At 33.8% G+C, this 25183-nt stretch overlaps 1 protein-coding gene across 1 annotated transcript in view; it reads left to right on the forward strand.

Moving 5' to 3' along the window:
* The window catches only part of LOC150106679 (heat shock 70 kDa protein 4L-like), a 371849-nt gene that overhangs the window by 282835 nt on the left and 63831 nt on the right, over window positions 1-25183 (forward strand). The window contains exons 13-14 of the mRNA XM_090392631.1: window positions 5908-6033; window positions 23032-23139. Of these exons, the coding sequence (XP_090248757.1) occupies window positions 5908-6033; window positions 23032-23139 (234 nt within the window). The remainder of the gene's footprint in view (window positions 1-5907; window positions 6034-23031; window positions 23140-25183) is intronic.

A 25183-nucleotide genomic window follows, 5' to 3' on the forward strand; every position in this document is an offset into this window, starting at 1 on the left:
TCTCTCAACCAGTAAAATTCTGATTTGGAACCTCCTCCACTTAGGCATTAAGTTGCAAGAGCAGTTAAGCAGCTTAACAGCAATAAGGCCCCAGGTGCATATGGAATCCCATCAGAGTTAATTAAGGCCACAGGGATGGAGGGTTAAGAGTGTTTCATACATTGATTACAAGATTGTGGGAGAAGGGATCATGGCCTAGCGATGGTAAGAAGTCAGTTTTCATAGCACTACATATGAAGATGTGCAAGAACTATAGAACTATTAGTTTAATATCCCATGCAAGCAAAATTTTATTGAAGATCATGCTAAATAGGATTGAGGCCAAAGTTGAGGCAGAGATGCCCAAGGAACAAGCAGGTTTTAGGAAAGGTAAGGGTAATAGAAATCAGATCCTTTGCCTTAGACAGATCATAGAAAAATATAAAGAAGTTAGACACCCTCTGATAATGTGTTTCTTAGACTACTCTAAAGCTTTTGCCTGTGTTCAGTGTGTGAAACTGTGGGAAGTAATGAAAAGAATGGATTTTCCTCAACACATTATTAGGTTGATATCCAACTTGTACAGTAAGAAAGAAGTGATGGCAAGAACAGGTATTGGATTAACTGATTGGCTTCATGTTGGAAAGGGAGTTAGCAAGGATGTCTACTTTTTCCTCACTTGTTTAGTATCTGTGTTGAGGACCATGTGTATAGTACTGAAAGAACTGAAAGAGATAGGAATTAGGATAGGTGGTAGATTGATCAGTAATCTGAGGTATGCTGATGCTTAAGCCCCGAACATGGCTCTGATTATTCTGCACGACAACTGATGCAGCGTGAGATGCTGCATCATAAGGCACAAGTCTCTTATGCCTATCTTCTGTATCTGGAAATTGCATGTATTCTTCTCACCAATTTGTATGTTTTTTTGAGGGATGAAAAACCAAGTTTCCAAGAGAAAAAAAATCCTGCCACACGAATTCCACGTGATGTCTGCCATACATTGATGGAAAGCCTCCCTCAAAGGGTGCAGAAGGTGATCAAAGCCAAAGGTGGACATACCTGATATTAGGTTTACCTGCTGGTAGCAGTTGTAAATGTTCCATGAAGGCAGCTCAGGACTCTATATTCTGGATAATCAGGTGCTGCCTACACTGTGGAGTTTTATGGACTCTTGTTACTATCACGATGACAATTCCCTCATGCCACGAAGTTACAGCTGTTATGGAATGGTGTGCAGAGATGGGTGTTAAATGACTGCCCTGGCCTGCATACGATGATTGAGTTCCAGAGTAGCATGTCCTTGATATGTTTGCTGAACTCAGTGCTGCTTTGATGGAGGAATAGAAACAAATTCCACGTGATGTCTGCCACACATTGGTGGAAAGCCTCCCTCAGAGGGTGCAGGAGGTGACAAAGCCAAAAGCAGACATACCTGATATTAGGGTTCACCTCTGCTGGTAGCAATTGTAAATTGCTCAAGTATCCAGATAATTATTGGTAGATAGTGTATATATATATATATATATATATATATATATATATGTGTGTGTGTGTGTGTAGAAAGTATTTTTTACCTTGGGTATAATAAATGTTAAAGAAACCAGGTTTAAAATAGCTTGGTATCTTTAACACACACACACACACACACACACGAGGGAATACCAAAAAAAAAAACGGAATCTGAACTTAGCATGTGTGTACGCATTTTCTAGTTATGGATAATACCACTAGGCATCGTGAGTGTTCAGTTTTTTGCACCAGTCTGGCAAGTGGCATCATCTTGTGTGAAGTGTTGTTGTTCTGGTTGCTTTTTTGTTAGTGCTTACAAGCAAGTTTGGCGATTTTGTGATGGCTGACCACAAAGAACAGAGAGTATGCGGGAAATTTTGTTCTCTTTTGAGTAAAGCTACAGCTGAAATGATTGTTATGTTTTGGCAAGCCTTTGGGGATGATGCTTTAGATAAAACACAGGTCTATGAGTGGTTTTCCCTTTCAAAAATAGGGACATGTCAGTTGAAGACCAATACGATCTGGCTGGCCTTCAACAAGCAAAAATGAAAACATCGAAAAAGTTTGCCAGGTAGTCAATGAAGATCGTTGAAAGACCATGAAGTTTCTGAAGAGACAAATTTAGCATGAAGGTCATGCTAGTGAATTTTAACAGAAGATTTGAAAATGAAACTTGTGTCCACTAAATTTGTGCCTCGTTTGCTCATAGAAGATTTAAAAAAAAAAAATCCCCTCACCTGATCTCTCTCCATGTGATTTTTTTTTATTCCCATCGATAAAGAAAACCATGAATTAGCAGGAATTCGTTGATGTTGAGGAAGTGAAAGAAACGTCACTGGAGGCCATAAACAGTATTCCAGTTGAACAGTTCCAAAACTGTTTCCAGCAGTGGAAAAAACATTAGGATAAGTGCATGGAGACTAGAATATAGTATTATGAACTTTAATAAAATATTTTTTTTAAAAATTAATTCCAGTTATTTTGGCGTTCCCCTCATATACATGTATGTGTCTTTGAATTTCTTATCTACATTGTTTATTACATATATTGCACTCCTGCAAGAAAAGTAACACATGTCAAAAATATGCAATTGTTCAGGAGAGAGGAAAGAAAGCAGATTTTAAGATTAATTGTTTATGGCATTATTACATATTAAGTTAACTAAGAGTCAATCAGAAATTGCTGTTGCAAGTTCTCTAGAAGTAATGTAGATATTCATTTTGTTATGGTGTTATGTTATACCCCTAACAACTACACCTATTTTAATTTGTATCATTTTTCCCCGTTTTCAGTTTATTCATTTTTTGATTTATTATTCTTTTATTCCAACATTTATATCTCTCATCTCATTTTCCTTTTTTCCCTCTTTTACCTTATGGTGTCAAGAGTTTATTAATCATTGGACCTCAAACCATTCACAGGATAAGGTGGTCAGTCCTACACCCCAGTGTATCCTATGTCCGTAGTGTTGAGTTCTCAAGGCCAGTTTGCCTGCTTTGCAGGATGAAAACCCCAGGATAAACTGGGGAATAAACCCTACTGTCCATGCCCAAGACTAGCTAACTTGGCTATGGCTGAGGAAGATCATAAGCTCCTCATGTCACCGACGGGAATCGAACCTAGGACACTCCTTCCCCAGGCATATGGTTGCGAAGTGCACAACCACTAGGCTAACCACTCTGACTCAACATTTATATTACAATATTAATAGAAAACGTATACTTATTAAATCTATGCTCATTAAACTTATAAATTCTTCAGTTGTATATAAAAATAGATATGCATAATAACAAAAAAAAAATGGAAAACAGAAAATAGCTAAACAAACTGGCACAGAGAACATAAGAAAACAGTGGTTTGAAAATATCAGTATAACTTTGTGAAATGTGTTTTGACGGAATCAATTCCAAACAGTCAGCTTTCTTATTCCATTCTATGGATAATTTTTTTAATTGGCTTGCTGCAGAATGAGTTTGGTATTGGTTTTTCTCTTTTAGATCTCGATTTCTCCAAATTCTGAGTCTTTGTATGAGAGTTAAAAAAAAAAAAAAATTAAAATGGTTTTCGACTTTTCGAACCTGAGTACTCATTTCATCTGAGACAGTTTTATGGAGTTGCCTTGAACGTAATTGGTATCCATCATTTGGCTCAAGTGCTTCAAGTCCATCAAATCTGAATGAGCCAACTCATTTAACTATTACGGAGAACTGAGATTTTTGGCTGTTCATATTATAGTTGCGTCCTGCTGAGAAATAACAACTGGCTACTTTTGAGGGATTTTTTTTTATCTCTTTCTCGATGACTGAATGTGCAGTATCACCCTCATTCTGAGTGTGGCCACATATTAAGAATTTGTGATTTATTGCTTTTATCTTACAGTGTCTAAGAACATTGAAATAATATAATGGTTTTTGTTTTGACCACAGCATGTATTTGAGTAAAACTTAAATTCCAAGTTGTTTATCATCAATCGAAGTAGTTTTTTTTTTTACAAATATTTCACTAAGCATGAGCTTATTTCATTTGTGTCACAATGGCCTTTTACCTCCATGCCAGAAGAAACAATCTGCATTTTCACCACCAATTTCACAAATTGCAAAGTTATAAAAATTTATCTTAGATTTGTAGTAAAAAAAAAAAAAAAAAAAAAAAAAAAAAAAAAAAAAAAATTGACGAATTTCCCTTAGGACAAGGCAAGACTGCATGAAGATTGAATAATGCCAAAACAAAATTCTTATCAACATGTTTTTTATCTAGTTCTTTAGCTTTATGAGTCAACAACTTTTCCTCCTGATGTTTTTCAGACTTTTTCTTTAAGTCTTCATCATCCAATACATTTTTATGTTTTGCACATGTTGCATAAATCATTTTTAGGATAAAAAAGGAAATATTAAAATTCCACATTGAAAATACAAGTACCTTGTGAGATTTACTTGTCCCCCCCCCCGCTTGTGCTTACTGATAATCTCTGTGTAAGTCAGCCCAACATTTACTTTTATCTATGCATTTCCGAGAAGTATTAGCACATAGGTAGTGGCTCTCCATATGGGGTATAGAATTAAATGTGTTTCTGTACTGATTTTTTAATTTGTGGCTCTACTGTAAAATATTTCGTATGCTTTCCTCTTCTCTCTGATTGAGCAAAACCACCACTTTTTTTTTTCCTGCAAAATAGTTCTAATAGGTTTGTCAATAATTCCTCGTGTGTTTTTAAAAAATTTGCAAACTCTCACTTTTGTTTTCCTTTTAACAAAAAGTAGAATGCATTATTCAATTTTCTTTGTTTTTCTGTACATGTGTATCTGTATTTCACTTGTATCAGCTATCAGCTAATGCCTTTTTGTTCCCATATAGAGAGTAGGCGAGGCCATATTTCACTTGTATGGTTTCTATATTTCCAGCAATAAGTGGACGTTGTTATTGTTCTAAGTTACCGAGCTTCCAGTAATTATCAAAAATATCTTCTCTGATCATTGGAAAATTTGCTGTAACATATTTGTTTTGTAACACAATTTGTTTGTACATACATGGCTGCATTTCTCTTGTTTGAATTACTTTTCCAGATTTTGACACAGATATGTGTTCTTATCCCAAATTTCTAAGCCACTTTGCTGTCTCTTTTTTTCCTTTTTGCAACTCTTATTTTCTTACCCCTCACTGCAGATCAGCTATCTTTAGTGTTTCCAATTTCTTTCATCATCCACAAGAGGTGCATTGTTTTCTCTCACTATATCAAATATGCTTGTAGGTATGTTTCATTAGATCCACTAATTTTGGTGATTTGTATATTAATTACAGCATCCACAACAGGCTCACTATGTTTGCACCTCATTACTTACATTATCTTTATATCTGCCATGGCCAAATGCAAGATTTTTGCAGTGCAAGAAGATAAATCCATTTCATCTGCAACAAAAATAACAGGAAAACTCTCATAATGCAAAATGTAAATGTGACAAGAAAATTGACATTTGCAGTGGAAGAAGCAAAGTGTCATATTTTGGCAAAGTGTCAAAATATGACACTTTGCTTCTTCCACTGCAGTTGTAAATGACACAAGAAAAAAAAAAAAAAAAAAAAAAAAAAAAAAAAAAAACAGCTTATCCTAAGATGTGTTGCTTTTCCTCAATAAAATTGTAGCGTCATCATTGGTGGTTGGGACACAACTGTGACACTGTTCTTGGTTCATTATAGAACGGTATTTGAGTTGACAAAAACTGCACTAGCAAACTCATGCAGGAAGTATTTGAATTCAGATTTTGTTGCTTTTTTTGACAGAAGGAAAGGCCTATGTATTTAGAACACAGTTTCCACATAAAATGAAATTCAAAAAATTTTGACTTTTGTCACTTTTCTTGTGGGGGTTGCAATATATACATATCCACTGTTGTTCATTTTTATTTATTTATTTTTTAGGGTAATATGATCCTTCATGATAAGATGGAGAAGGAAAAAGCAGATGCAAAGAATGCCGTTGAAGAATATGTTTATGATATGCGAGGACAGTTATGTGATACGTTAGAAAAATTCATGTCAGATAAGGTGAGTTAATTTCAAGTTCTGGAAAGAAAAGGGTAGTGAGAGGAAGACCATAACATTGTTTTTTCATATTTGCAGTAATATGCATGTAATTCTTAATTATTGCAATGGCATATGTATCCTTATTAATGGAAAAAGACTTTTATTTCTTTATTTAAAAAAAAAAAAAAGTTTGTTACTTTTCTCAAAAGCATTTTTGTACTTTTCATACCAGAACAATTTGAAAAGGCTTGGCTTCACATAAAAATATTTTATTCAGAACTTATGAATTAAATATTGAATGATCAGAAACTGAGATAAATAAGAGATATATATTACAGTTAACTCTTGCTATATTTAAATTCTAGGGCCCCATAAGAATAGTTTGCTATAGTGTATATTACAGTTAACTCTTGCTGTAATATACACTATAGCAAACTATTCTTATGGGGCCCTAGAATTTAAATATAGCAAGAGTTAACTGTAAGATCCATAAGAATGGTTTGCTAGAGTGAATTTCTTATAGAACAGCATTGTGATATGTGTCTTTGTGACTATAATACAATTTATTTTTATTTTTTTTCATTCTTTGGAATGATTTAGAGGTTATTTAAACTTTTACTTAAAATTGAACGAAAACATTCAGTCTATTATTTTAAAGCAATTTAATGCTTAATTTAAAAGTGTGTGTGTTCTTTCTTAATGAAATGGTATGACTAATTGAGCAAGAATTGTTATCCTGTTTTCAAGCCCATCTTTTGGAGATATTGGACTACAGGATAGCCCAGAAGTAAGGAAATGTATTTAGAATTAAATTAAAATTTTAATATTGTTTTGCTTTATTGGTGATCTTAATTAGTGATTGATTTTTTTTTTTTTTTTTTAATTCACAAAAATGTGCCTTGCATGGTTGATGTGAACTTGTTACAAGCCAAGGCCAATAGAGAGCAGTCTTTCTGTGAAGGTTTTTTATTTTATTTTATTTTTCTCACTGACAAGAATATTCTGAAAATATATGCATGTACTTGAAACTTGCATATATCGACTAATTGCAAATCAGAATGTATTTATTTATTTATTTTTGTATAATATGGGCATTTTGTATCATAATAGACTGCATTCGTTAATAATGTACATGATGAAAATAAATTTATACCTCTGTAGGCACATGCCATGAATTCCTGAAAACAGAGTACTGCATAGTACTATCATTTGGTGCTCTGTGAAAGTAATGGTATGTAGTGAGAGTTAAATGCCTTTATTGAAGTGATAGCAATTTCCATTATGGTAAGGATTATGCTTGGAGAAACTGATGAGTCTAGGAATCTTGGAGTTATAGTAGATAGGAAGTTGAAATTCAAAGGTCACATAGTAAAAATTACAAAAATAGCTCGGCAGATAATTGTGATGGTGAAACAAATATTGATGTATAAAGGATAAGGAAGTCATTTTGTCTTTTTGTGCACTACAGTGCACAGATTTATTCTCCTAGATTCTGGGGGAATGAAAAAGTTATGGAGAGGATTTCAAAGATGATATGATATCAGGATTATGGATTGTAAATTACGAGGACAAATTTACAATATGTGAGCTGCAGACATCTTAACAAGAGAAAGAGGGGTGATATGATAGAGGCTGAACTTCTGAAAGAGTGTTGTCAAATCTCTCATGATATGTGACTTCATAACTTATCATGTTTGTTTTTATATTTTCTCGTTTAGGAGAATGTACTCCGAGTAATGTTAATTTTTTGACTAAAATAATCTTTTCTGTAATAATATTGTATTGAGCCTTTGTTAAAATAATGTTGCTCATGATGTCATCATGTAACGTTATTAAGTATTATTATTTATTGCGTGACACCGCCAGAGAGTCCAAAGACTCTTTGAGGGAGGGCACCTGCTCTACAACTCTGTCTTCGCCACTCAATCCACCAACTACAACTAATTGCACTTACACCAATGCCATCTAACATTAAGTAATGTTAAATCGGTAAGTCTAATGCTAAAATTAGTGAAGAATTCTGCGAATTGCTATAGATGGAAATTTTCAAAGACCCACGAAGAATGACGTCATCATGTCCAAAGGTCAGTACGCGACCATAGTTGCCATGGATAAAGAATTCCAAAGACGTGCAAAAAATTGTGTCAGCATGTCCAAAGGTAAATATGTGACCAATTTTGAGAGATGCGTGCATGTGCACAATGGAGGTCCTGGCCTATATGAAGAAATTTATCAGGAAGGAATTTTTTTCTTATGGTTTTCTAAGCTTTCTCTTACCTGGGTTCACGATCATGCAAGATTCGTTGTCGGGAATTGAAAGAGAAGCATTGTTTGTCTTTGAGGTTTTCTAAACCTTCTCTTGCCTGGGTCCACTGTCACTCCAAGTTCACTGTCAGAAGTCTAAAGCGAAGCGTCGAGGATTCCAAATATTGTGTCATTCATCTCAAAGGGAAGGAGCTGTACATCACTGCCATGTTAAGGATCCTGTGGGGCAAGGCATAGTTGACAACCCTGCCAAGGAAGAATTTTAGCAGAAAAACAGGAACATATCAGCAAGCAGAAAGAAAGACTTTCTGCTTGATAAGACAAGAAATTCTTTTTGTCTTTCAAGAATTATCTTTGAACAAAAGGTTAATGTGAAAGACTGTCTGCTGAACAAGAATTGTAAGTAGTTGTTATACTGAACAAGAATGTATGTCAAGCATCTATGTTTATGAGATAATGTATATTAATGGTGATTTAAGCCTAACCAAGGTATGTCTTATAATCAGTTAATATTATGCTAGATTGTGAATTAGCTTAAAACTAAGGTTAGATTAGAAAGGATTGAGAATAGCAAAAAAAAAAAAAAAATTGTAATGCCATTTTGTATATATGTGAATGTAACTTATTCTGTACATATTTCTGTTTAACTTAATTAAATGGTTTGTAAACAACACATTTGACTGATTTTTTATCAATGCACTATCCTAAAAAATTCGAACCTTCATAACATAGAAGTTTATATGAATTGTATTTAAGCCATGATTAGTTTAAAGTAAGAATAATATAAGTGGGGAATATAAACGATGTCTGCTTAGTCTTTGATTTAAGATCTTATATTCTCATACCCAATATATAGTCTAACTGGCACAGTCATTAAAACAAATAAATTTTTTAGACTATAGAGCATGAGAAATAAGATATAGTAGAAATATAACATTCACAAAGCTTTAAATAAGGTAAAGAAATTAAAGACATGGCAGGGTTAAAGCAGAGTAGTGGAAAAATGTAATAGATGATAGAACATGTACATAATTATAAAAAATGGTGCAGTCCACTATATTATAACAATAGGATATCAGTCGATGGAAATTTTCATTATATAGAAAGTGGGAAGAGGACATCTGTAAAAGTTGAGTTTGTGGTTAGGAAAGAGTAAGAGCCATATTGTTCTCTCACAGAGCAGTTAATCAGTTAATATTATGCTGTATTCACCACGTCAATGATGTATTCTAGAATGTATTCACCACGTCAACAGTGAACTGTGACATGGTGAGTGCATCTGGTATGGGACATGATATATGGCCTCTATCAATGTGTTCTTGACTCTGTACTGGCCTCTGATAATATTCATAATAAATATAAAATACTAGACTCTGTACACCGTTTTGTATATAGCCAGTTTAGTGTTTTAACTAAATTCTCCACATTTAACGAATTTCTCTATGACTATTATATAGCATAATGCAAAAGTATGGAAAATATTTTATATTATATTATTAATATGTTGTGGGTTAGCTATAACTATTTTCTCTGAGTTGTTGTCTATAAACTATATTAAATTGTCTATTAAAAGAGGAAGAAATATGAGAAAGTATCTTTAGATGAGAAAGATGAGGTTTTTGGTTCTTGCTGACAAAATTGGTATACAAAACAGCATGATAGGATTTATGCAAAATTGGAAAGATGTTCAGAAAGAGGGTTAGAGAGGAGAGAGTTGAAAGAGGTTTTATCAGCTTCTAGCTTATCATCAGGCTGATATTGCCAGTGTTTCCACAACAATAATTTTCTCCCAACTCTTCTTCCTTTCTCTCTTTTCTTTATATATTTTTTAACTGCATACACTCTCTTCCCTAATTGTCAACTGCAGAAAATATGCGACTCTGCTTCCATTTATCTCTAGGTCTGATGCTAAAAAGAAAGTTGTCCTTGTACACTTTTGATTTACACATCTTAATTTACTGCTCTCTTTCACACATCTCTCACTATTCATTCTTCTTCCCTTCTTTCTGGCATTATTTTCAGAAATCTTGTTATTGCTTTGTCAACTTATCCAAAATAATCCTTTCTATTTTTCTTAGTAAATAGCTTAATTTAGTGCTGAGGGTTACCACTTTGTAATAATATATACTGCTAATCTCCAAATAATGTATTTAGAGTATTTTGTATTTTCATACTTCATGTTAATTATGTTTGTCTGTGTTTAGCTTCTATCTGCTGTATCAGTTCAAAATTTATGAAATATCAATGACAGTTTTTCAGATATTTTTTAAAAATACATACCATCAGTCTTTTTACACCTTTGGCTGTATTAATATATATCTCTTTCTTTGTGATCTTTGAAAAAGTTACAAGGTCACTGTAAAGTGACCTTAACTCTTTCAATGTTGAGAACATATCAGCTAGCCAAACTCTCCTTGCTGATTTATTTTCTTTTTCAATTTAAATTGAAAAACACATGTAAACACTAGGTTATTTTTTTCAATTCAAGGTTGACCATAAATAGTGAGACATGAATCATGCTTTATTGAAAATCTTGCTTTTTTCAAGTTTAGCAGTTATGTGATATATTTTGAAACAAGGGAGTAAATACATAGAGCACCCACATTTGTCACATACAGGGTGTTCGGGATAAATTTGACATATTTATAATTAATTATATTTTTCCGTAAGTTACATGTATTAACACACACTTCTCTTCATTTAAAAGTTTGGACCCTTCTTCATTCATATACAAGATGTCAGAAAGGATGGATAGCTGGAACCCACCTGAATCATGGAAGAGAATAACTTGTATCATGATGATTCGTGCCCGCCATCAAAATAAGGATATTACGACTGCTGCCCAATGCTCCCTGAATACAGTAAAAACAATCAGGCATGAACTAGAGACTTGCAATGGTGACTACGAGGATGTAGCAAGAAGAAAGATCCCTAGCAGACGATCTGATTGCGTTCGTACAGCAGAATTCCTCGCAAATCTGCAGGAACAGGTGTTGAAGAACCCTGGCATTGGAATTCGGGCTTTGTTCGTGGAGTTGCTAACTGTAGTCAAGCCCTGGATAACAAGGGTAGCCAATGGTAGGCCGTATGTATGGCAGCAGGATTCGGCCCCTTGCCACACCTCTGGGAAAAGTCAAAAATGGTTGTCTGAAAATTTCTACGACTTCACCAGTCCAAATGTTTGGCCTCCAAACTCCCCAGACCTTAACCCCATGGATTATTTTGTATGGGGCGCAGTTGAAAAAGACACCAATCGCACTTCCAGTAATACAAAAGCCCAGTTAATGGATAAAATTAAAACAGTTTTTGCGGCCCTTCCCAGGGAGACTGTAGCATCAGCTTGTTCGAGGTTCCGAAGCAGAATTGAAGCTGTGATCGATGCTAATGGTGGTTATTTTGAGTAAATCTTGTTGATAGTATTGTAATTAACTCTGCCTGTAATGTTTTTTTGTCAATTCATTAAATTTAATAGATACAAAGAAGATTTTCTTTTTCCTTACGAAACTGTCAAATTTATCCCGAACACCCTGTATATCTGCTCTCTCTCTCTCTCTCTCCTCTTCTCTTCACGTAAGGTGTTTGGACACACATTACAGTACTTTCTGGGATTATTTATTTCTTTATTTTTATTTATTTATTTATTTTATTTTTTCATGGGCTTAAGAATATTGGGAAAATGTCTTCCTTTCATTCTGGAGGTTTGGGCACCATGTGATGCACATCAAATTACCATCTCAGAATCTTGGCAGATTCTGAGATGGTAATTTGATGTGCATTTTTAAAAATTGTCAAATATATATATGGCATGCCAATTTCAATTCAGTAGTCTTATTTCTAAAAAATAGTATTTGTGAACCATCTTAGTGGTATAGAAAATTTGAAGTGCAACATTATCTTATTTCGAGTCATAAAAAAGAAGGGAGGGAAAGCATTTGCACAGATTTGTATAAATCTTTTTGTTTCAGCACTTAGTGAAGTGTGGGTGTGTTTCTGCATTTAGTTAAGTGTGTGTGTGTGCGTGCGTGCGTGCATACACATGCACTACATACACACACACACACACACACACATATATATATATATATCTATTCTCTATATATAAAAAGATAAGCCGAAATTTAAAACGTTTTTTTATCACGTTTTTTGTCTCTTCATTGTTTTGAAATGTCCAACAATGTGTTGGCCTTCATGAGACAAACACATTGTTGTCACATGTCTCGAGTCATCAGAATTGAAGGAGAACCTGCTTACCAACCTGGAACTTGGGGGGGGGGGATTGGGTGCCGAGGGGGGCCTAGTATATATATATATGTATGTATGAATGAATAAATTTCTCATATCAAGCTTTTAAATAGGTTGCTAGGATATTGTACTTAGTTTAGTGCTACAATAAAACTTCTATTTTTTGTCTCTAATTACATTAAATACAGTACATTGGTTCTATATGTCGTATGTAGTGCTGCAATAAAACTGTTTTGCTTACATTGTTAAAGATACCAAGCAATTTTATAAGCTAGGTTTCAATCCTTTTTCCCAAGTAAGCAAACAGACAAGTAAGTCAAGTTGGTGCCTGAACGTAGTTCAAGTCTGAGGCAACTCGTAAAGGTTGAGTAAGTTCCGATCACTTTCCTTCATATTTTCCCCTAATGCAAAGCACATCCCCTTGCAGAGATATATGATGCTATGCATTAAAGGCAAGGGCCACTACCCAGACCGGTTTCGACCTTTATTGAGTCCTCATCAGTTTGAGCCAGACCAAAAAAATGCCAAGGTTGAAGTAATGCAGAGCTTATAAATTTTACCTAAAACAAGTTGCCATAAGATGCTTTGACCTTATTAAATAAAAATCTCAAGATGAAAGTAAGACGCAGAAAGTTTTTTAACTTGGGTATACTATATTAAAAATACCAAGCAATTTTATAAGCTAGGTTTTAATCCTTTTTCCCAAGTAAGCAAACAGACAAGTCAGTCAAGTTTGCGCAACTTGTTTAGGTAAAATTTATAAGCTCTGCATTACTTCAACCTTGGCATTTTTTTGGTCTCAATCCCACTGATGAGACCTCAATAAAGGTCGAAACCGGTCTGGGTAGTGGCCTTGCCTTTAATGCATAGCACCATCATCATACATCTCCGCAAGGGGATGTGCTTTGCATTAGGGGAATATACTAAGGAAAGTGATCGGACCTTACTCCACCTTTACAACGAGTTGCCTCAGACTTGAACTACGTTCAGGTGCCAACTTGACTTGCTTGTCTGTTTGCTTACTTGGGAAAAAGAATTAAAAACTTTCTGCATATTTTGCTTACAGCTGTAAAGCACGGTCTTTTAGGTTTTTCACTATCCAGGGTCATTTTCATTCTGTCTATATATATATATATATATATATATATATATAGGCATTTCTTATTATTGGTTAGTAAATTATTTAAATTAGAAACAGTTAATTAAAAACTTTAAGCTAGTTTAATTAAATTAATTAAAGTGTTAATTATTGGTTTCTAATTTTACCATGAAACAAATATATTTTTCCTCTGTAGTTTCAGTGAAAGCCTGATCCCTTCTCACACAAACGTATTAAAGTAACCAAGTATTTTAATTCTGTATATTAAGGAGAGAATTACATTTCATGATTCTGTGTTCTGATTGATTGTTATGAGAGCAGAGTAGTGTCAATTGTTTACATATTGTGCTGAATACTGAAAAATCAAAGTTAAGAATTAAAATAGTTCATATAACTTGATATTTAATAAAAGGAGGTATAGAAAGTTATGTAGTCATGGATAAAAATTCACTGTGGTATTATTTGAAATGTATTGAGGGGGGGGGGGGGCAGATATATGTTTTTGTGTATAAACAGCTCAAAAGCAGTTGGTGACAGTACTAGCAGCTTACATAATCATCTTAAAAGCCATCACAAAATTAACTTATCAAAGATAGAAAGTAAATTTTAAAAAAAATTAAAATTTAATTTAATTACATTAAAATTTAAGAAAAACTAAAATTTTAAAAGTAAAAAAAAACCTTCATGATACAGTGATACAGCATTTTTAATTAAAATTATCAATGTTAAGACTGATTTGAATTCTTGATAAAAAATACAGCATACTTTAATAAAACAGTTGACAACTTTCTGTTGTAGTAACAATGTGGCTATGTTTTGGTTATTTTGTATATCTAAAGATCATCTGCAAAAGTTAGTAATTGTGAAGGGATATGAAGGCATTCTAAATCTTCAAATATGGTAAGAAGAAATGCCATGAAATTTTCAGACAAAATTAGCAAACAAGTATTGATGAGATATCCAGTGTGAACTTCATGGAACATTTAGTGTAACAATTGATGAGTAGACTTCTATTAAGAATTAACAATATATATGTGAACATTACTACTGTCAATGCAAGTGGTAATAAATTTTGGAATCTTGGTTTATGTCATATTCATGGTTCTATACCTGATGATAGATGTTTAACCCTTCTTCACAATAAAATGAAAGAATTTAGTATTACTTTTGGAAGTATTATATCTTACACAACAGATATAATGCTTCTAAATGAACATCAGTAATTTAGTAGTAAAACTAATCAATGCAAATCATCAGTTATATTTAGCACATAGCATACAATTAGCTGTGATCAAAGTTCTTTATAGTAGAAATAATTTGCAAGAAAATACATTGGCAAGCAGGATATAGAAATTTATCTATAACATTATTGATAAAGTGAATTGATGTGTGAGAATGTAAATTGAAAGAAAAACGTATGGAGAGAGAAATAGAACTGCTGAGAAAGGAGATAGAAGGAATGAAGACTGAGTTGAGAGGTAAAATGAAAATGAGGATAGAAGTTGGCTAGTGTGAGAGGAACAAGGGAGAGAGAAAGGCAAGTGAATGGGAGAGACAAGAGAAAATTGCAGAAAGTCAAGAGAGTGTAGAAGCAAGGCATCAGAGAGCAAGGGAGATAGGAAGGCAAGAGAATGGAAGAGAGGAAATTGCAGAAAGCCAAGAGAGGGTGTGGAAACAAGGGATAGAGAGATGAGCCACAACAGTTAGGGATACCAGTGAATCTGTTCAGAGTGTCATGCATGGAGATTTGATGATTCGGGGGTGTGCAGATTAGAGTGCCATAGAAGTGATTGCCTGGTGGAACGATAAAGGGTGTGGCAATGGCAGTGTAGAGAAGATGATAGTAATGGTTGGGATGAATGACTGAGAGGTAGTGTGAATCTGTCTCTATCTCTAATATCAACCCCCAATCTTATGTAGCATAAGATTGGAGGTTGATATTAGAGACAGAAATGTGTCTGAGGAAAGATAGTCAGCATGTTGCCATGGTCACTATCTTTGCACTATATAATGCAGAGTGGAGGAGAAAAGCAATGATGATGAATAAGATGATTTCAAGAATGTACAGGAAAAGAGGTCTGGAATATGCAGATGCATGGAATATTTGAGGATAAGAGATGGATTACATTTGCATTCAGAAGAGTACAGACATTTGGAGAGACTGTTGTTTTCTGGGCAGGTGAGTGTGTCAGGACAGGGAAATTAGAATTGCACAGGTGGAATGTTGCAAGAATAGCCTCATGTGGATAGTGACTCGAGAAATGAGAAGGGGGGGATACACTATATTACAGAGCCAAGTGAAGTATGAGGGGAGTAATAATGGCTATAAGAATACTGACAATACACTGTTTTTTCTGTATTCCATTAGGAATAAAAGAAATGAGTTTTTGGCATTGATTGACCATCTCTCCAAAGGTTGTTATATCAATGAAACTTGGTTAACTGAGGAGGATGTTCTAACAGCGACAGAAATCGAAGGGTATAGCATATTTTGGCAGGATAGGTAAACATGATGGTGGAGTATTACTCATGATAAGAGATGAGCTGTGTGCTCCCAGGATGGAGAATCTCAATGGAAATAACACACCAATGGCTTTGACAATATATGGTGTGAGATAGATGTTTATAAGACAAGATAATTTAGAGTAACAAGAGCAGTGGATGAGGATAAGTATGCACTGTCATTTTTTTGGATTTTTCCAAGGCATTTGACAGGGTGCCACATGACAAGTTGATTTTTATGTTGCATCATATGAGTTAGGATATCAGGTTAGTGGATTGAATTGGTGATTTGCTCTCTGATAGACATCAGAGAGTTGTATATGGGAGGAGCAGTATCAGGAAGTGGGATGGTTACAAGTGGAGTTCCAGAGAATTCAGTCCTGGGACCATTACTGCTCAATCTTTGTCAATGATATTGTCCTGTGACAATATCATTGACAATATCTTTGTCAATGATATTGTCACAGGACTACAGGGAGATGTTTAGTTGTTTGCAGATGATGTGAAACTTGGATGGGTTATTAGTAATAGTGCTGATATTTTGGCTCTTCAGGAGGATTTGAATAAGCTGGAAAGGTGTGCAAATGAATAGGGATGTCAGTTTAATGCAATTAAATGGAATGTTTTAAAATTTGTAATCCACAGATGGGATGCTTCACACTCACTTGGTGGAGTTGTACTGGAAGAGTGGAGAACAAATGATCTTGCAGCGATGTAGATAGAGATTTGAAGTGCTGATGCCATATTGCAAAGGTTGTGAAGACATCTCAGAGAACTGTGGCAATGTTGAGATGAACATTGACCATGAGAGATAAAAGCATGTTGGTCCCATTGTATAAAGCTTTCATCAGACCACATCTGGATTTCTGTGCTCAGATCTGGTCACCAGAATTTGAAGGGGATGAAGTCACCTTGGAGAGGGTGCAGAGATGGATAACCAAAATGATATCAGGACTGTACAATGTTGATTATGAGGATAGACTAAGGGCATGCAGACTTGCAGAGGTTGGTGGATAGAAGGCAAAGGGGGTATGTATGATCCAGGCATTTAAGCTGTTGAAGAGTTATTGTCATATTAACCCTGAGGAGATTTTCATATGCTGGAATGAGGGAAAGGAGCAAGGACAAGGGGCCATCCCTGGAAGTTGAAAAAGAAGGTGGTGAGTAAAAGGGTATGTTTTTTGCATAGAGAATGGTAGGAGCTTTGAGAGGGTGGTGAACATGCAGACTGTGGATGAGTTTAAGGAATGGTATGATAGACTGTGTATTGACTAGCGCTGACTTCCAACGATGAGTCTTGTGATGAGTTATGGGGGTTAGGAAAATAATAATAATTGTAACAACAATGATGATGGAATTCATGATTTTGATGCTTTTGGATGCTGTTTGATACATCCATTGATTCTCATTTAAATTCCATACAGTATGCACAACTGATTTCTCTGATAACAAAGACATGAAAAGTAGTTACACTTTTCCACAGATCAGCAGCAAAAAATGTTGATATACCCCCAAAATAAAAGAAGAATTTGATAATTAACTTCCTTTATTATTGGATTTCAAAACTCATGGCAGTGGTTTGCTGGCTATGTTGGAGCACTTCTTAATGTTAGCATTTGTGCTAGAAAGAGTATCATGGATTTGAAATCAGTTATCAGCTTTACAGATAATGAACTTGTGCTTTTTTATGCAATATTGCAACTGATACACATTGATGTAGAAGCATTATGTTGTGAAAACATAATTTTTAGGCCCTGATACAGCATTAAAATTTATTCTCAGTGAACTGACATATCAAAACACATTTTAAAGCAACGACCTTAAAGATGCACTTGTAACTTGCATAATGGAACAACAAACAATTTTTGTAACTTAAGTGTCATCCTTTATTTTAATTTTATTATTATCTTATTTTGATATTCTGATATTCTGCATTATGTTTATGATCCCGAGAAATTATTTAAAAATGGCTTTTGACTGCAAGTTGACCTCTGAGAGATCTTTTTTCTACTTCTGGATTAATTTGTACAAAAATTAGGTCATATCTACACACTCATTTGAATGAAAAGGATGCTGAATAAATTTAAAAAAAAAAAAAAAAAAAAAAAAACTTGAATTATATTTTTGTGTTTTTCTTTAAAGATGCCAAAAAATTATATTCTTGGTTTAATTCTTTATCCAAGTGTAAGCAAACAAAGTTTGTGTGTGAAGCATCTTCACGACTCTTCTACTTGTATATAGAGGTAGCATATTTACAAGTAGCATATATACTTGTATATATGCTACTTGTATATTGAGTATCCCATAATGCAAAACACAACCCTTTTGGATATGTATGATATGCATTACTTCAACCTTGGTATCTCTTCTGGTCTGGCTCCCACTGATGAGACCTTAATAAATTTCAAAACTGGGCTGGGTAGAGGCCCTCCCCATAATGCATAGCCTCATACACATCCAAAAGAAGGTGTGCTTTGTATTATGGGATACTAAGGCAATTGACGTGAAGGATGATTCATTGAAATCATCATCCCTTTTCATGGTCCATTTTCATGATGAATAGTTTGATAATATATGGGGTGGATGGAGGGGTTGTAATAGCAGCATATGACGAGAATGTTCAAGAGGAACATTGGTAATTAAGGATTCTATGTTGAAAACAGTTTTTCACTTTAGCTAGAAACCTAAAGAGTTTTTTATTAATCAGGAATTACCAATTTAGGAGTTTAACAGTTGAGATAAAAATTTAGCTATATGGTAAGTTGGAGAATGTTCCATAAAGCAAAGCAATGTACATGTCTGAAAGAACACGTGCTTTGCTTTATGGGATACTAAGGCAACTGATGTGAAATCAATGGCCTCTATATTATAAGTAGCTCAGTTGTGAAGATACCTCATATATAAACTTTGTTAGTTTACATGTGGATAAAGGATTAAACCAAGAATATAATTTCTTGGCATCTTTAATTTATAGTATAGTGAAAAACTTTCAACAGTTTAAAGTTGCTATTTATATTTTGAAATAAAAATTTCTTTATAAAAGAAAATGCTAAGCAATTTTGTGACAATGGAGCGGACCTATTTTAATAACAAGGCTTAAGAGTTGAATTTACTAAGAAAAATATTAATTAACATACTTGTGTCTTGAAGATATAATGCTGAAAACTTGACTAAAGGCTTCATTAGAGCTGAGACAGTATGCAGTTTAGAGTGGTGGGTACAAGATAACAATTTTTTCTAAAGAATTTTAGGAAAAGTTAAAACTGAAAAGATTAAATTTATAACCTTTGGATTTTAAAGAACTAAGAATAAAAGAAAACCTATTATATATATATATATATATATATAGCAAGTATCAACAGATGAAAAAAACAGATGAATAATAACTCGCAAATAACCCATTTTGTCCACACAGTTAGCTGTGTGGCCATTTTGTACAAAGTGTTACGAGCAGTTTGGTTGCTTCAAGATTATTTGGGAATTATGCTGGTTTGATAGTATAGGGATTAATTTATTTGGTTTAATTGCCATGAATGGAATAGTAAATATGTCTTTTTTGTGTCACATTGTGTAGTTCTTATTGCTAGCAATTCAGAACAGCATAATTGGAATTCATATACTTGAAAATCAATAATGATAACCTTTTTGATTTCTGGGGTATGTTTAGATTGCATTGCATGCAGGGATTTTTCAGTTATAGGATTTTGGTTGCTTCTATTATGTTTTTGTGTTTTTTCTTTGTGGTGGAGAGTAAGTAGTTAGGGTATAGGATATTAGTCTCAAAAATGTTCAATTAAGTGAGGCTTGATAGAATGAATAGTGGAACCAATATAACAAGTGTTGCATCTTGAATGCCAGTTGAACTTGTAAACTACTTCATGGCTTAGTAGCATGTTAGCCTGAGTTATTTTGGTTTTGTGTTTTAAGTAAATTTTGTAGTTTTTTTGTTTGTAGCAAAGATAATTCTGTAATTTGAGTATTCATTTTGTGGCTTTATAGATATTTTGGACATATGGGAATTTTAAAGCTATATGTGGTGTTGATATGCAGCTTTGAGAAGAAGACACATGATTTTGGGCTCAGTGAATACTCAGCCCAAAATCATGTATCTTCTTCTATAATAGTCTATAATAAGAATAGACTATTATAGAAGGTTTCTATAACAGGGTTTCCCAAACTATGTTCCACAGAACACTGGTGTTCCATGGAAGGTGAATAAGTGTTCCCTGAGAAGTTCTCCTGGAATTTGTCATTTTAGTTTTCTAAGTATTTTTCATGAATAAATATTTTATAGTGGAAATATTCTGAGGAGAATAATATTTGTGAATATGTTGAAAAGCTCAGACCCAGAATGCCTAATAACATCTGTGTAACAAGTTAAACATGGAAGTATTCATGAATTATTGTTAATTTTCACACATCGAAACCTTCCAACATTTGGGAAAGGGAATACCGCTGTTTATGACAGGTCATAAAAATTGCCTGCAAGCGGATCATAACAATGGATGGCATATCCTCTGTTCTCAGAACTGAAGGAAATGACATCTGTGTAGCAAATGTCAGTGACCAAGTGGCATATTTTTAAACAGGAAATATTCATGAATTATCGTTAATTTTCACACATCAAAATCTTTCAACAATCGGGAAAGAGAATACCGCTGTTTATGACCGATCATAAAAATTGCCCACAAGCCGATTACAACAATGGGCGCCGTATCCTCTGTTCTCAAAACTGAAAAAAAATAACATTTGTGTTGCAAATGCTAGTGACCAATCAGCAAGGAAGTATAAAGAAAATTTTTCCACTAAAATTGAAGATCAAGTTAGTCTGTATCCGGTTCTCAAATCTAGTAATACTGAATACTTTCTTCGCAAGTTCCTATTGTAGGGCGAAAGTTTCGAAACCATAGTACCTTGATTTTTTAAAAGTAATAGGCCTGCAGATTTAAATTTTAATATGAATAAGAGACAAGGGACTTTGTTTAATTTTGGTATTAAGAATTATTAATTAAACATAAACATCATTAAATTAATTTGTGCTGATTATCATTGATATCTTATTCTGATCACCAAAAATTTATAATATTATAATAAGTACTTACGAGTGAATGCAGACTTTTACTCCTGTTTGCTGGTAGTTTTGCTATTAAGAAATCTCTTATTGAAGGTGTTTGTGACACAACAGATAGTGATTCATCCACCTCCAGCCTACAAAGCGATCTCCAGGATGTACAAAAGGAGGGCAAAACTACCAGTTTTAAGTAGTAAGACTTTTTCTAAGTCTGCATTCCACTCGTAAGTACTTATAATAATAATAATAATAATAATAATAATAATAATAATATACATTTTTGATCAGAATGGGATATGTCAATGATAATCAGACAAATTAATTTAATGATGTTTATGTTTAATTAATTATTAATTAATAATAAAAAATCAGCTAAATTAACAATTAATTAATATATTAATACAATACAAAATAACCAAAGTGTTCCGTGAAAATTTCAGGATTTGTGAAGTGTTCTGTCGTAGGAAAAGTTCGGGAAACGCCGGTCTATGAGTTGCTTGGGGTATTGTCCAGAGTTAAAGATATCTTTCATATGAGTAATTTCTTGATTTAAAGCAGTGTCAGAAGATGAATATTTGTAAGCCTTAATGAATTATGTGTTAATATGACAGATTTTTTGAAGAGTAAGGATGATAGGAGGTGAAATGCAAATAATTTCCAATGTTTGTAGGTTTGTGGTATACTCTGGTACAGATATGATGATTGAACCTAATCAGGGTCAAATTCAAGAAGTTTATGGTTTTGTTTTCTTCAGAAAACAAAGCCATATTCAACTAAGAATTTTTATTAGGATACCTTTGGGACCAGAATATCAGAAGCCTTTTGGGTATATAGGTTTTTCAGGATACTTGTTTTCTTTTTGTTTACTGAAAACTAAAGACTACAGTACGTTATCTCAGTTTTTAGTAAAAAAAATTTCCATCTACTGCTGAATGGAAAGGTTTCAGTAAACAAAAGGAAAGTTTGGAAGGGTTTCCATAAATAAATTTGCCTTCGGTTATTGGATAAAAGCATCCAGGAATGGAAGGTGATTGTTGCCTTCTGTTTCAGGAATGAATTTAATCCTTGGACAGACTAAATTAATTTTGTGAAGAAAACATGAAGCTCAGATAAAGAAAAGTTCCAGACTGCATGTCGTCAGCAAATCATATCCATAGATGGTTATTATGCATTTTAAATGTTTAAAGTCAATGAATGATTGAGGTGAGAGAGATGAGCAAACTCCTAGGTCATTGAGTTTCTTCATTTATTTTTTCTTTAAAAAAAAAAAATCAGCATTAAATGTCATGGTATTTATGAATTGTATTATCACGTCAATATTTTGACCTGATGATCAATAATATGATGTAAAATGATGTAATGTAAAAGGATAATATGATGTAAAAATATAAGTAATATTGACATTTATTACTTTCTAGCATATATTTCTGTCCTTAATTGTCTTCCTCATTTAGTTATAGTTAAATTAGAAAATTAATAGTTGATGAGTTCTATTTTTTATAAAGAAAAAAGTTATATGCTTATTAAATTTATTGAATTTTTCTATTAAAATTTCTATAGTTTGATTTTTTTGTATGACTAATTAATGTTATACATTATTAATGTTTGCCATCATGGTATTCAGTTAAAGGGACTCTGCCAAAAATACTCAAAATGCACAGAAATTAGGTCCTGTGACTATTCTAATGAACCTGCTACTAGTCCAGGAAGTGCAAATTATTGTATTTCACTTTACGCATTCACTATTAACCTAAAGCAGATAAATAGTTTGTTTATGTGTTTTTTTTTTTTTTGTTTGTTTGTTTTTCATTTTCTTAATTTTACTATTGCAATTGTTTAGGATCGTGGAACATATCAAAAGTTACTAGATAGCACAGAGGATTGGCTGTATGGGGAAGGAGAAGAACAAACAAAAAATGTATACTTGGACAAGTTATCTCAGCTGAAAGTGAGTTAGGTCAATAGTTGTAATGTTTGTAATGTATTTTTGACTCTAACAGCATGTGTTCACAGGATCGATTTGCCTGTTTTGAGGGATGAAAAAACTGAGTTTCTGGAGAAAAAATCCTCTACCTCTGTACAAGACCAGCTAACTCACCTTTAGTCGAAAGAGACCAGATAAAGGTTCATCACCACTCGGGAATCGAACCCAAGTCTTTACGACCAAAGGGCTCCATCTATATTGACTGAGCTACGAAGACTCACTCAATCAAACATAATTCTCTCTATAATTTCTTCTTCCACTTCTCTCTCTCTCTCTCCCTCCCTCTCCCCCCCTCCTCCCCTTAGAAATATTTCTACATTGTGCCTTTCATACAGATAATGTTTTAATGTCCATGAAGGACATTAAAAGCATTATGAACATTAACAGATTCCTTCTTTCTTAATCTCCAGCCTACATACACAATACCAATTTGCTACAGATTCTGAAATCTCTTATGTTTGTGGTAGGAGTGATGTGTGTGTGTGTGTGTGTGTGTGTGTTAAAGATACCAATCTGTTTTAAACCTGGTTTTTACTCCTTTTCCCAAGTAAGCAAACAGACTGTAAAGCAAACAGGTTTAAAATAGCTTGGTATCTTTAACATATATTATACCTAAGGTAAAATACTTTCTACATATATATATATATATATATATATATATCATCATCATCATCATACGTATCAAGGATTTAGGCCTAGTATGGTCTGTTCCGGCCTTAGAAGCCATCGTTTAAGAGGAGTTCCTGGTTTTCATTTTCCTAATGGCTTGTACTTTAACACGTTCGCTGCCATGCTACTCAGTCATAGTTTGTTCCTGCACGCCAAGCGCTTTCGTGTCTTCAAGGTCACTACGAGTAATCTTGTAGCCAGCTTATCAGATAGAATTTTGTTTCATACGCCAACTACGAGTAATCTCGTATCACTCCCATCTTCAAGGTCACTACAAGTAATCTCGTAGCCGGCTTATCAGATAGAATTTTGTTTCATACTCCAACTACGAGTAATCTCGTATCACTTCCATCTATATATTACATGTTCTGATGCCAGTGTTTATTGTGTCTAGTTCAGTTTTAGTTTCTAGTCTCTAAGAACCTTCAATTTCGCCATGGCCAGTAAAAGAAAACTTACTGATATAGAAGTAGAAGCTTATGCTAATATGAGCGATGATGAATTTCATGAAATATTTGGTTCCGATTCCGAAGATGATCCTACAGTCGACTCTAGCAGTGACTCCGATGAAGAAGAAACTTTTGAAGATGAAGTTAGCAACCAGCCAAATACATCAATATCAACTTATTGGGAAAATTCAGAAGAAGAGCCCCACAATTTGACTTTGTTGAAACTGCAGGTTTTAAAATTGACACTGGAAATTTCAGTATCAAAAGGTTAGTTGAACTTTTCTTTTCTGAAGATTTTCTCACAATTTTAGTAGAACAAACTAATTTATATGCTTTACAAAATATTGAGGAAAGCCGAGCGAAGCTCAAAAAAAGTCGAAGAATTTCTAACTGGAAAGCAACAGACATACCTGAAATGAAATTATTTCTTGGACTTTTACTTCATATGGGTCCTTGTAATTTACCGTCTATTGAGCATTATTGGAGTACAAATCAACTTTACAATTTGCCATTTTGGCGCTCTAAAATGAGCCGAAATCGATTTCAAATTTTATTGCGTCATTTGCATTTCACAGATAATTCTCAAGCAGCTAATGATAAATTGCACAAATTAAGACCAGTCCTAGATCATTTTAATAGTGTAATGCAAAATTGCTACACACCAGACAGAAACTTATGTATTGATGAGTCAATGGTGTTGTGGCGCAAGTAGACTGGCATTTCGGCAATACATAAAAAACAAAAAACATAAATATGGCATGAAATTCTATGAACTGTGTGAATCAAATGGATTGGTGATAAAAATAAAAATTTATACAGGAAAATCTGAATCGTCTTTAGCGAAAATGGGTCATGCATATGATGTTGTATTCCACTTGATGGAAGAATAT

Source organism: Typopeltis vanoorti, chromosome 5, assembly GCF_054136105.1.
Source record: "Typopeltis vanoorti isolate ZY-2024b chromosome 5, IOZ_Tvanoo_1.0, whole genome shotgun sequence".
Lineage (NCBI taxonomy): Eukaryota > Metazoa > Arthropoda > Arachnida > Uropygi > Thelyphonidae > Typopeltis > Typopeltis vanoorti.